A 13,653-nucleotide genomic window follows, 5' to 3' on the forward strand; every position below is an offset into this window, starting at 1 on the left:
TACCTACTCTGTTACACTGTGCCATCTGAAATGCCTATTCCATAGGCAAGAAACTTATTTTTTGTGATCTTAAATTTTGTAATTTCCCACAATTTATAGCTTTCTCTGTGACATGTCTCTCTTCACCCCCACACCCCTCCACCCACCCCGACACATCTCCATGGCATTGCCTCCCTAACTGCCCTTTCCAGTACCGGCTGCACATCCACTCATTCCCCTTGGCTTTTACTGGTCAAGGTGAGAGAATTGGGGTGCTCCTTGCTCCCCATTTCCATTTCTGAGTTCTCCTATCACATTCACTTAAAAAAAATATCTCCTTTGAGGTATGAGCAATTCACATCTTCCACCTAATCAAAATCCTAGTACTTGTTTTCTACAGACCTGTAAAATATTCCCATTCCTTCCTCAGTGTGTTCAGTACCTGGCTGACAATCTTTCCTCCCCCAAACACCTTAACCTCCTAGTTTCTAAACCTACTCATTTCCCATGACATACCCTTCCTCCACCCCACCTCAGCCACATACAGAGATGGTCACACTCTTAATCTTGCTCTCATCCACAAACCACCTTCCTATTCAAGAATTCGGAAATTTCCTTATCTGATCACACTGTTTTGGCTTTTCATCTTTCCCTCTGCCTTTCCTTAACAAACTACTCTTTGTCCAAACCATGACCTCCATTCCCTCAACCCCTCAGTTTTCTCCCACTTTGTGAACCAGTTCAAGTGTAAATTGCATTCTTTTCTTCAGTTCCCCAGCCTCCTTATCTTATTGCTGATTGTGCACTGTCAAGTCTTAGCCTTGCATCACTGCTACCATTCACTGCCTTCATTCTTACACATGTGCTACTAAAGAAAGTAGAGAAAAATCACAATCATTCTAACTGGATCTGCTACTGACTTATATTATATAACCTTAACACGGCCATCACTGCTACTAGGTGAGCCTTCTACACTTCCTTTATGTTGCAAAAATTTCTAAGTCGCAGGGTTAGATGAAGAAAAACCAAAGTCTCCAAGCCAAAGAAAATAGTTTTATTGAGAAAGGGATCCTGTCTCAAAATAAAGCCAGTCTCAGGTCTAGGATCCAAAGACCCTTAATCTCAGGATCCATGGATATTTATGCACAATAACTCCTTCCACAAATTAAACACAACCCAAGTGGTACATGTACAGTAAGTATGAGGTAGATAGAAAGGAAACATCAGTCTTTTATCATCCAAGTGGCTAACCCACTGAATTTCATTTTTCTACCTAAGATGATGCCTCCTTGGTTGCTGGCCACTAAGGTGGAAACCACTAGATTGGAACCAGATGACTGCAAGAGTAGATGAATGTTAGTTAGATGGTTTCTTAGACCTGAAAGCAATACAGCATTCGAATTTACACTACTAGTATCTGCCTTACTTCCTTCATTATTATTTGCTTAAGCTACTAAAGAATACCTAGACATGTTAAATCACAGTTTTGTATTCTATAAACTGGTTATTACAATACTTAAATCACTTATATCTAAGGGGTGGGGAAGATCTCATTCACACTTATCAACTATCCTATTTTCCGCCAGGTTTCTTTCAACAGTTTTCATTTCTTTCACTTTCTCACTCCCCTATTCCCCCTCCCAATATCCAGTGAGTTGCTAGCACCTATCTATTTCACCTTTGCAACATCTATAAAATCTTCTAATTCTGCCATCACCCTGGTGTGGGCTGTTATCCTCTCAAACCTGGATTATTGCAGTAGCCTGCTAACTGGTCTGCTTGCCTCAAGTTTCTCCCTACTCCAGTTGATTCTCCATTCAACCACAAAAGCCAACAATGTCAACCACCCTACTCAGTAAATGGCACTGGCTCCCTATCACAGCCAGGATCAAGGACAGTATCTTCTGCTTGGTCTTCAAGGTCCTTCATAACCTGTCTTCTTTCCCCCAGCTTTCTAGTCTTCTGACATCTTCCCACCTCATTCTCCCTTCTGCCCCCCAACATTTTCTCTGCTTGTCTCCCACACTTGGAATGCTCTTCCTTCTCATCTTCACATTCTGGCTTCCCTGAATTCCTTTAAGTCTCAACTAAAATCTTACCTTCTCTAGAAGGTAATCCCTCTTAGCTCTAGTGTCTTACCTCTGTTCATTATTTCTAATTTATCCTGTATATAAGTTTTTTGAACATGGTTTATTTGTTGTCTCCCCCATTAGATTGTGAGCTCCCCAAGGACAGGGTCTGTCTTTTACCTCACTTGTATCCCTGGTGCCTAGTAGGTGCTTAATTAATAATGCTTATTGATTATCTGTTAACATCTCCTGTGGCCCAAAGATCACGTGTCATCAAAGTGACATCTAAAATACATTTATTTGGGTTTTACCATTTCTATTCCTCTTCTTACTTTCTGGATGTGGTTATAATTATTAAGAAGGAACCAACTCAAATGTATAATTGGAAGAGAAAGGAAAAGCAAGAGGCCTGTGAAAATCATCTATTAATAATAGCTAGCTACAACTTTTTGCCATGTTTTAAAGAAAAGAATAAACAATACCAGTCAGGAAACATTTATTAAACACTTACTTTGTGTTAACTACTATACTAAGTCTGGGAATACAAGTACAAAGAATATTATCTGCATAAAAGTCTCTTTTCTTCTTTGAGTTCTTATTGCTTCCATATTAAGCATTATAGAGAAAGGCAAGGAAGGCTGTAATAGCATTAAAAGTGATAATAACTACAACACAAGAGGGTGCTCTAGCACAAAAGTAGATTATTTTAAAAATAAACTAGAATCATGCCAAGCATGACACAGCTGAAAAGGATAAATATTTTAAGCTTCATGTTCTGTTTAGAGATTTCTTTAAAAGAAAGAAAGTGCTCCAGGGATGTTCTTCATTGGGGGTACATGATACTCAGTTTAGCAAGCAGATTGATACCTTGTAAAGGAAGTGCTTTTTTGTTAGCAGTCTTACTAAATCTACCTAACATAGAGGTGATGAGATTTCTGTAGAAAGTAAAAGCACATTTCCAGAATCTGAACTAAAATTCTCTGATTGTCCTTCATAGATTAAGTGTATGGCAAACTAAATATATTGGGTATGACCATATTTATACTTTTAAATTCAAAAGTATCCAATTCAAGTATTTATTAAGCACTTATTATGGCTGCTAAAATACTAATATAGGCTTATTCACAGGCCCTTTCATCAAGAACTAACAGTATAATTCTTCAAAGAACGAGTACATAAATAATTGGGATACAGGAAAGGATGTGATAAGTGCAAAAAATAGTCTGGATTAATAACTATAGGAAATTTGAAGAGACAGAGGTCAGTTTTACTTGGGGAGATGAGAAAGAGTTGGAAAAGTGTGAGATTTAAAATTGGATATAAGATCATTAAACTTCCCCTTTAACCTTTTCCCTTATATATCTCCCAGACCAGTAAGAAAAGAAGCCTCTGAGCTTTAATCAGAGAGGGATTAGCTTTTATTGTTTGGGAATTAATTAGCCAACAAACAGGTGATACTGATTAGGGAAATAGGAAAGTAGAAATACAAATGAATAGTCTTAGATCTAAGCTTAATCTATGTTCTTTTATAAAACTCACCGAATCCCAAAACTGCCTCTCAGGCTGAGAACCAGAGTCAAATGCGTGCCGCCGAATGCACTGTCAAACCCTAGCCAGAGTGTGCAAGCCAAGAGAGAGCACTTCCGTTCTCTACTCAGTTTTTTAAGCTGGCGCCCCGGAAGTCTTGCATGCTTGGCCATGCTCTCCCGGGCAGCAGCAGGCGCAGGGCTATTTGTCATGGTCTCCTCCCCGAAAGGGCGGTCCTTCAAAAACTGGCAGTCCTTCAAAAACCGTTTCAGTAGTATGCGTTCAAATCTTAAATTTCAGTTAAAACTTTCATTTTTTACCACAATAGTAAGGCAAAGAAGGCTTCATGGAATAGGTGGCATATGATTTGGGCCTTACTGAGAAAGAGAGCATTATGAGAGATCAGCAGGATATGAATAAGAGATAGAGAAGAACCCAGTTTGACTAGAACATTAAATATATGGGAGGAAGGACTCTGAGATGGAATTGGTTAAGGTAGGTTGTGTCCATGTTATTGAGTTCCTTGAGTGCCATGGTCAGGAGTTTATGCTTTGTTCAGTACATAATGAGAATCTAGTGAAGGTTTTTTAGTAGGTGGTTTAACATGATCATTTAAGAAATATTACTCAGGCAGGAGTATAGAGAATGTATTAGAGGTTGAATAGATTGAAGGTAGACAGGCCAGATAAAGACATTGTACAAGTATCGGCTAGGCAGCTAGGTAGCACAGTGGATAGAGTGCTAGGCTTGGAGTTAGGAAGACCCATCTTACTGAGTACAAATACAATCTTAGATACCTAATAGCTTTGTGATCCTGGGCAAGTCACTTAACCCTGTTTGCCTCAGCTTCTTCATCCATAAAATGAGTTTGAGAAGGAAATGGCAAACCACTCTAGTATCTTTGCCGAGAAAACCCCAAATGGGGTCATGAAGAGTTGAATACAACTGAGATGACTGAATAACAGCAACAGAAAGATTGAAACAAGGCTGGATTAATACTGGTAGGATGTACTGGGATAGGGAGGAGGGAACAATAAAAAATGATTTTTAGGTTATAAGCCTGATATGCTATTAGAATACTGGTTCTATTAGAAACAGAGAGGGAGTTAGAGGGAAATATAGTATTAGGGCATAATGAACTTAATGAGCTCAGTATTAGATAGATGTCAAATATCAGGTATCAATATGACAATTATATGGAGATATGTAGAAGACAAAACATACAGCTAGAGCTATGGGGATTTGAGGATGATGGATTGATTGGAAATAGTCTATATTTGATATTTGAACCCATGTAAATGGTGTGGTAAAAAGTGAAAGTTTTTAACAGTTGGTTAGCGATAAAAAGTACGCCAGTTTTTGAAGGACCACCCTTTGGGGAGGAGACCGTGAGGAAGGGCCGTGCATGGGCTACGCACGCCAGTCCGGCTGCTAAGCACTCCACTTCCAGGGTGTAAGCTTAAAAGGCAAGGAGAGAACGGAAGTGAGGTCTTTTGGTCGGCTCTCCTTGTCCGCTGTTTGCGCTGCACACACAGATACTGACTGAAGTGCGACTCAGCCCGGGTTGCAGTAACAGCATGTGCTTGACTCGGCTCTCAGCTTCAGAGGTGGCCTTGGGTTTTTGCTGAGCCCTATACAGGTTTTGGTGAGTTTTATATGGAATATAGACTAAGCTTAGATTTAAGACTATTTGTTTGTATTTATACATTCCTGTCTCTCTAATCAACATCATCTTGTAATTTCCAAACAATAAAAGCTCTAACTAGAGACCAGAGGCTTCTTCCACATACTAGTCTGGGAGATAAATAAGGGAAAGGTTAAAAGGGGAGGTTAATGCTCTTGTATCCAATTTTAAATCTCACAATGGTATACTGTCAAGGAAGCTTGTGGAGTGAAAAGAGAAAAGAAACAATCATAGAAGCTTTGGAGAATTTCCATGTTTGTTGGGCCAGATAAAGGTGAGAAGCAATCAGAAGGAACAGGAAAGGTGGGAGGACAAGCATGAAAGTACTATGTAATGGAAACCAAGGGATGAAGGGGTATGAATAATGATAATAATAATATCTAATATTTACATAATGCTTCATGGTTTGCATATATTATTTCATATAGGCCACCTACCTCTGAGATAGGTGGTATTGAGATTCAAACTCAGGTCTGACTTCAAATCTGGCACTCTTATCTTCCAACCCACTTAGTTACCACAACAACATAGGGGTGATCCATAGTGTTATATTCCACAAGAGGCTAAACAAAGATAAGGGCATATTTTTAAAAGGATTTTGCAATTGACTGGTTGATAGTGACCTTGAAAACAGTAGTTTCATTAGAGAGGTGAAGACAGAAAACAGGAACAGGTGGAATTTGAACTGAGTTTTAATGGATGGGTGAGGTTTCAGTGATTCCCAAAAGAACTTCATTTCACTGATTATTTCAGAGTAAAAAGGACTGTTATTAGTATTTTATACTAACCCTTAGAGGACGTTAGCCAAAGAGGTCATTTTATTCCATTTATTTGTTAAGTGCCTACTGTGTGAAAGGCATTGTTCAAGGCAGGTTTATGGGAAATAGTCAAAAGAAGATACAATAATAGCATTTGATAATAGTAAATAATAATAATATTTTGAACCAGATTATCCTGGAGCAAAATTCTCTAGGCTGTGGTTTTAAAACCTTGCTAATGGAAAACCAATTTTCTACTGAGATTTTAATCCTAAATTAACTCCAGTTACTGCCCATATCAGGCAAAGTATCATATTAGAGTCATCCTTTATCAACAGGTAACTTTAAATTGTCATTTGAAATAGTCATGAATATTTCATACTTGACTGTTAAAGTTATGGACAACCAAATAAAATTTTTAGAGGTTTTTTTTCCCAAATAAAATTTTAACATTTGGTGCTTTTTTAAAAAAAACAAAAACAAATTAAATGGTATAATTGAAGAACCAGAATAACTTTTAGACTTGCTAATAGAATATTTATATAATTTGTGTTTAACATTTTGCAAAGTATTAGATTAGGAAAATTATATTTTAACATGTATAATTCTTAGTTTCATACATCCTGTTCCCCACTGTATATCTAATTTATAAATAATTTAAAAATAAACCACCCTAATTTAAATTTATATTTAAATAGAGGGTCTACTATATATTTATATATTTAAACAGAGGTATATTTAAATACATCAATAGGTGAGCATGTGTGAAAAGTATGCAGTGTAGGGGTCCAGGGAGTAGAAAGGATATCTAAAGAACAATAATACAATGAAATTAGTTTGTCAGATTTGTTGTGGTTATATTTCTGGAAATCTTATACATGGTTTTAATATGTGAAATTCCTCATCAGATAAAAATTAGAATGCTTTAGAGAATAGTTCATTTTTATGAGTACATAATTCCTAGTAAAAAAAGAAGATGAACCAGGCTGTTTTTCAACATGGCTGTTTACTTATGTTTAAGAAATATGGTAATAGGGGCAGCTAGGTGGCACAGTGGATAAAGCACCGGTTCTGGATTCAGGAGGACCTGTGTTCAAATATGGCCTTGGACACTTGACACTTACTAGCTGTGTGACCCCAGGCAAGTCACTTAACCCTCATTGCCCCACAAAAAAAGAAAGAAAGAAAGAAATATGGTACTGAAAAATGATAGGTACATTTCTATTCAAAGCTAGTACATGCTATATATCAATCAAGTAGACTGATAAATTACAGTCATATTATTAGAACCAGTTGTATTTTAATAATGCAACCATTTTGTTAATGTAATTAAATTTTTATTTATATTGTGAGGAAGGTTTACAAAATAACAATTACTTATCTATCTTTACAGGTTATTTTAGTGTCTGCTAACAAATTAACTCGGTATATAGAGCCATGCCAATTAACAGAAGATTTTGGTGGAAGTCTTACCTATGATCACATGGATTGGCTAAATAAGAGACTGGTTGGTATACTAGAATGATGATAAAATTCTGTTAAATATCAATATTGTATAATTTGTGATAATTTTAAAAATTTCACTAAAGGAAAACACAGGGGTGTTTCTTTTCTCACTAAAATGGGAGGGGGGTGAGGGAGACGGTTGTTGAAAAGTGTACCAGAAGACTTTTTGCAAGTACTTTAGACAAAAAAATAGGCTGATAAGTTGGAAAGAAACCTTAGGTGATAGGCTTTTTGTCTTCAAGAAGACAAAAGATATTACTGAATAAATGATAATCTAACAATTTTAAACAACTCTTAGAAAGGAATATATTTCTATTCACATTTTTAATAGTGTTCATTATCAGCAAAACCTTTATAGTCAGTCTAAATCTCTCATATTGTATCACAAGTGATTTCTTCTTGGTTTATATTGGAAATGAACAACTCTTTTGCATTTGATCACCTTAAGATTTCTGTCTCCTTATTTAGAAAATCCACTGTTAACATGCTTCTCATCCAGAACTCTTTTCTAGTCATTCCTCCTTAGATATGACTTTTACAGTTGTCAGGACTTTACCTTTATTCATTATTAAGTTTCATCTTTATTTTGACTATTTTGTCTATTGAGATATTTTGGGATTCAGATTCAACATTGTCTAGTGTGTAATTTAAGATTCTAAATGTGGATTCTAATGTGGGGGAAACTGACTAAAAATCACTGATAAAACGAGTTTAGGTTTTTAAGGGTTTATTGGAAAATAGAAAGAAAAAGATTGAGAACAGAATTCTAACAGCCTGGCATTCCTATCTTTCCTCAAATTTCCTGTGAAGTCCTCTGCCGCCACCACCAAGTCAGGAAGCCAAAAAGCCCCAGCGCTCTCTGCGCAGGCTCCCTTTCCTCCTTTCTGTCTCCTCCCAGACCATAGGAGGCTCCTCAAGTTGATTGGCTGGTAGCCTTGATAGACAGCACCCATGAGCAAACGTCATTTCCTGATGCCAAGGAAAAGCCACAATGCCTCTGAGGCATTTTCCTCATGGTGGAGCTTTCCCACAGCAAGTCTCCAGTAGGTGGCGTCATTCCAATCATTACACTAGTATAATACCTAACTTCAGGTCATCTGCAGTTTTGATCATCTTGCCATTGTGGTGGGTAAAACTATATGTGGTTGCCTTATTTCTTTCCCAAGTTTGGGGAAAATTAGCTAGGGTTCCTAATATAGTTGTTACTTATAAATTAGAGGCTTTAGCACCAGTTTGGGGGTATTAAGCATTTATTAAAGTATATTAAATATTAGTAAAGAGAACACATGTCTCTGAAAGTTCAGAAGGACTACCTAGCCTAGAGGAGCGAATAGAGCTCAGCCTGGCCTTCTAACCTAGAGGAAAAACAGAGCTCAGCCTGGCTTACTTCTTCCTCCAAGTTCTCTGTCACCAAGAGCACCTACAAGAGAGACTAACTGAGAGTAACTGCATGTGGAAGCCTTTTCTGGGTCGGGAGGAGAGGTGGTCCTTACACACTGCTTCAAGCTAATTAGCTAGCATCAACCAAATCCACTGGTTCACTGGACTTGAGGGTGGTCCTGTGGTGAGGTCAGAGTTCACATCCTCTGAGAACACACCCTTTTGAGGGCCAGGCAGGTATGGTTTTAATTGAATTAACATTAAGTGAGTTAATCAGCTAAATCAGTCAGTCCAATCAATCTTAATCTAATCAATCCCCTGGGGTGGGGAGCCCTTTGGACATTCCCCAAACCCTATTATTTTCTCACACCATTCATATTCTTATATCCAAGGCCCTGATAAAAACATTGAGAAGACCAGGGGACCAAGAAGAGATACCTAAGAAATACTCAGAGATAGTATTTATCTGTTATTTTCCAACATTTTAATTAAAATTCTCAGAGAAGGAGATTCCAGATTTTTCATCAAAAATATATTCTGGCATGCTCATTAAAAAAAAATGCAATGTTATTATTTAGGGTAGCAATCTTAAAAGATGAATATCTTGACCATGAATAAAAATAACTGTCACCTGATAAATGTTGCCATTGTGTATTACATTTGCTAATAGTATTTTCTTCCCCCATTAAGTCCATATAATTGTATTTTGAGTTTTATTTGGAAGGGAGACAGAATAATGCAATGGAAAATTCAAAGGACTTGGGTTCAGATCATGGCTTGGTGATATTAGGCAAGTCATTTAACATTGTTAAAACTCTATTTCCTCATAAAAAGTGAAGGGGTTGGACTAAATAACTTGTAAGGTCCTTCCCAGTTCTAAATCTATGATCCTAGATACCAACATTTTAAAGCATAGCTGATTTCTTTGCTTGGACTCTAATTTCTTTTTTCTTTCTTTCTTTTCTTTTTTTTTTTTTGGGTGAGGCAATTGGGGTGTCTGAGGCCGGATTTGAACTCAGGTCCTCCTGAAACAGAAATATTTTATGAGCTCTTTATGTTACCTTTCAAAATCTTTTCAGTTGTTATCTATTTTAACTTTTGATAATTGAATTTTTTTACAATTTAAAAATGATAATAATTGGCAGTAATCTAATTTTGCAACTTTTTAGAAGAAAAATATACAACATAAAATTCTCACTTGGCTTTCAGGATCTTAATATTTGGGTTTCCTACTCAGGATCAAAAAGTCACTAGAGATATATTACAGTTTTCTTCCCTGCATTATGATTTGTTCACATGAATCAGAGCAAGTGTTAGTTTTCTATGCACCCCTGTTATAAGAAAAAGCAAATTCCATATAGCAAAATCCTTCTACACTAGTATAGTCTTCTTTTTACTATAACTTCTCTTCCTCCTCATAACAGAGCAGTACACCTCCAGGACTTCTGTTTTTCTTATTTAACTTCCTTAGTAGCCTTTGAAGGTATTAAGGTTTTGGAGGGGCACTTATTTGGAATGTTAGCTCCACTGCATCAGATGGATACTTTTATTTATTCAAATAAATTTACCCTTTTAGATTTTTCTGTACTCTTGTGTCCATATTTCAAAGTTCCTATTAAGCTCTCGGCTTTTCATTAGAAATTCTTGAAAGTCCTCTTTTCTCTCCCCCACCCCCAGGATTATTTAGCTTTTCAAGTTAAGTTACTCTTCGTTGTAAGTCCATAAATCTTTTTTTGTCTTTTGGAATATTTATTCCAAGATCTCTTTTTTTAAGTAGAAGCTGCCAGGTCTTGTGTGCTTCTAAAAAGATGTTTCTAACAAAATTTCATATTTTAGGTCTTTGAGAAGTTTACCAAAGACTCTACATCTTTACTAGACGAACTTGCTTTGATCAATAATGGAAGTGATAAGGGAAACCAGCAGGAGAAAGAAAGGTATGTGCATGAATTAATTTTATTCTGTATGCAACAATGCTCAGCTAAATTTAATCTTAAATGAGGTACCTCCTGAGTTACTACAAGATAATTTAGCTGGTATGGACAAGTTTGAAGTTTAAATTCACATTCTGATTTTGCATTAGCTTCATGATCAGTTGACAATAAATTAGCTTTACCACAGGGAGGACTCAGGCTTTTTTTTTTTTTTTTTTTGCGGGGCAATGGGGGTTAAGTGACTTGCCCAGGGTCACACAGCTAGTAAGTGTCAAGTGTCTGATGTTGGATTTGAACTCAGGTACTCTTGAATCCAGGGCCAGTGCTTTATCCACTGTGCCACCTAGCTGCCCCCCATAAAAGCTATTTCTGATGAATAATTATGCATTAACTTTTGTTTATAATGATGAGTAGTTTTTTTTTTAATTGCAAGCAAGTTGAATGGGTTTTTTTCCCTTACCTTTTTGAGTGCTAAGAAAGATAAGAGCAAACATTATTATGACCTAACTAAAACATGGTAGCACTTAAAAGCTTAGCTTGTGGAACTTTCTCTTTACAAAATGGATAATATATTCTATTCATGAGTTCAGTTTGGAAAATTTACTGTTTTATGAATTTGACTGAAGTATTGTTCAGTTGTAATATCAAAGTGTGACTTCTCAGATTTATCATTTTAACAAGTTTCCATTGAACTTAACAGCCTTGCAAGTTCCCATTTTTCTCAATCTGTGGTCTAAATCCTTTACTCAGAGTAAAGGTTAAACACATAAAGAGGCAAATTGACTCCTTTAATTTTCTTGGATACACATTGGTTACTAGACCAGCAATTTATCAAATCGTAATCTGAAAGAATTAAGGCACTTGGCCTATTTCTTATCTTTTGGATGTAATTTGTAAATGTAATTTGTAAAAGCCTTATTAAAATACACTTTGTTATTTACATGGATTCAAAATGCACTATATGTCTAGTTATGTATCTACTACAAATAGAAATCCTTGATATTATTGATTAATTTCAAATAGTCATGTTCAGCTTGTCTCCTGGTACCATAATTACATTTTAGTATCATTTCACCATAAATTAAAGTTTTTCCAATTTGAAATAAATATTCATGGGGTAAATACTGTTGTGAATTCACTTGAAAGTAATAGTATAATACACACTAAACTTCTTTCCAGAATAAATAAACACAATGCACTGGCAACTGTAGCTTTAATTTATCATGTTATTTCCATGGCTACCAGTGTTTAATCATCTCCAGTAGTCTTTCTTATCTAGAAATTATCAGAATTCTGGTATATAGAGCCATGATATATACATGTATCAGAGTTTTCATCTGTTTTAATTATTTTCTTTAGTTGCACAGATAAAAATATTTAACTTAATTTTATTTTCCAAATTTTGGTAATCATTAGATCCATGGATTTGAACTTTCTTCCATCAGTTGATCCTGAAACAGTTCTGCAAACAGGTAAGTTGAAAAGCTTATGATTTTTTTGGGTAAAAAGGAAACGACCAGAGCTTTTGAGCACAAAAAGGAAGAACAAGAGGCATAAGGAAGGAGGATGGGAAGACCCAGAGAGAACAGTGTGTAGAAAACTGAGGTAGGTATTCAGGAAGGTGGTTCAGTGTATCCATAGGTGTAGAGAAAGCAACCATAAGGAAGACTGGGAAAAGGTAATTGAATCTAGAATTTGAGAGAACATTGGTCACTTGAGAGAGAGAGAGAGCAGTTTCTGTTAAGTGGGTCAGAAGCCAGATTATAAGGCCGATGGCATCAAAACTGTGAATAGGAGATTGCCTTTGTTTAAAAAACCATCACACCCAGTCACCCCAACTCCAGATTTGATGGAACATTAGTACCCCTCTATCACTCTTGTCCCCAAAGGCAGTTTTTCCATACATCTTATCCATTTTTTTTTAAAATAATGTTACAGGCTTTGATGAACAAGATCTTTACAGGTTTTTGGAGATGAAAATAATTTAACCCATAGTTACTTTATTATTTTGTCAGAATACATTTAACTGCACCCTGGACCATAATAATGTTACACAGATTATAGATAGAACAGCTGAATAAAAATACTGATTTTATCGTTTAAAATTCTTCTGTTGGAGTAAGACCCTTATTTTTCATTTACCCGTTAGAGGTCATAGAGTTTAGAACCTTTAGGGAATTTAGATCTTATCTAGTTCAAATGCTGTCATTTTACAGATAGAGAGTTGAAGCCAGAGAAGTTAAGCAACTTGCCCAAGGTTACACTATTAGTAAAGAACAGAACAGCAGTCAAACTTGGATCAGTTAACTCCATTAGATTATATTATTACCTGATGGAATCCCTTAAATTGTCTTCTCTAATCTAAAAGGACTTTTAGAGTGCTTTTACATATTTCTAAAATACTATTTATATTTTAAAAATCATAAATTTAATCTTCTAAGGATTACTTGTTGATTGAACATTCTCTTGTCTGAATACTTCATTAATGATTGTTTTGACTAAGGTAGAACAAACTAGAATATATAAAACCAAATGTTCTTAAATTATACCCAGTATATTTCTCTAATATCAGTGTTCTTAGTAGATTTTATATATATATATTATAAGTAGGTTTAAAAGTTATTTATATTTTGGGAAATGGCCTTTCAAAAACAGGTCTTCTTCAAATTATATTAGAAAACTAAAGAAGTGAATCTTAAATGTTCCTTGTTTTGCATCAGTTTTATTTTTTTAAATGTTACTGTCTAAAGATTTCACAATTTCCAAAGAAATTAATGTAGTTACTGTATTGGTATAATTAAGAAATTATAAAATTATTG

General features: G+C 35.7%; 1 protein-coding gene across 3 annotated transcripts in view; it reads left to right on the top strand.

Moving 5' to 3' along the window:
* The window catches only part of SESTD1 (SEC14 and spectrin domain containing 1), a 147,412-nt gene that overhangs the window by 81,111 nt on the left and 52,648 nt on the right, over positions 1–13,653 (top strand). For all 3 annotated transcript variants that reach the window (XM_043996644.1, XM_043996643.1, XM_043996642.1), the window contains 3 exons: positions 7,411–7,524; positions 10,740–10,837; positions 12,251–12,306. In XM_043996644.1, coding sequence (XP_043852579.1) covers positions 7,411–7,524; positions 10,740–10,837; positions 12,251–12,306 — 268 coding nt within the window. The remainder of the gene's footprint in view (positions 1–7,410; positions 7,525–10,739; positions 10,838–12,250; positions 12,307–13,653) is intronic.

The sequence above is a fragment of the Dromiciops gliroides genome, chromosome 3 (genome assembly GCF_019393635.1).
Source record: "Dromiciops gliroides isolate mDroGli1 chromosome 3, mDroGli1.pri, whole genome shotgun sequence".
Taxonomy (NCBI): Eukaryota; Metazoa; Chordata; class Mammalia; order Microbiotheria; family Microbiotheriidae; genus Dromiciops; species Dromiciops gliroides.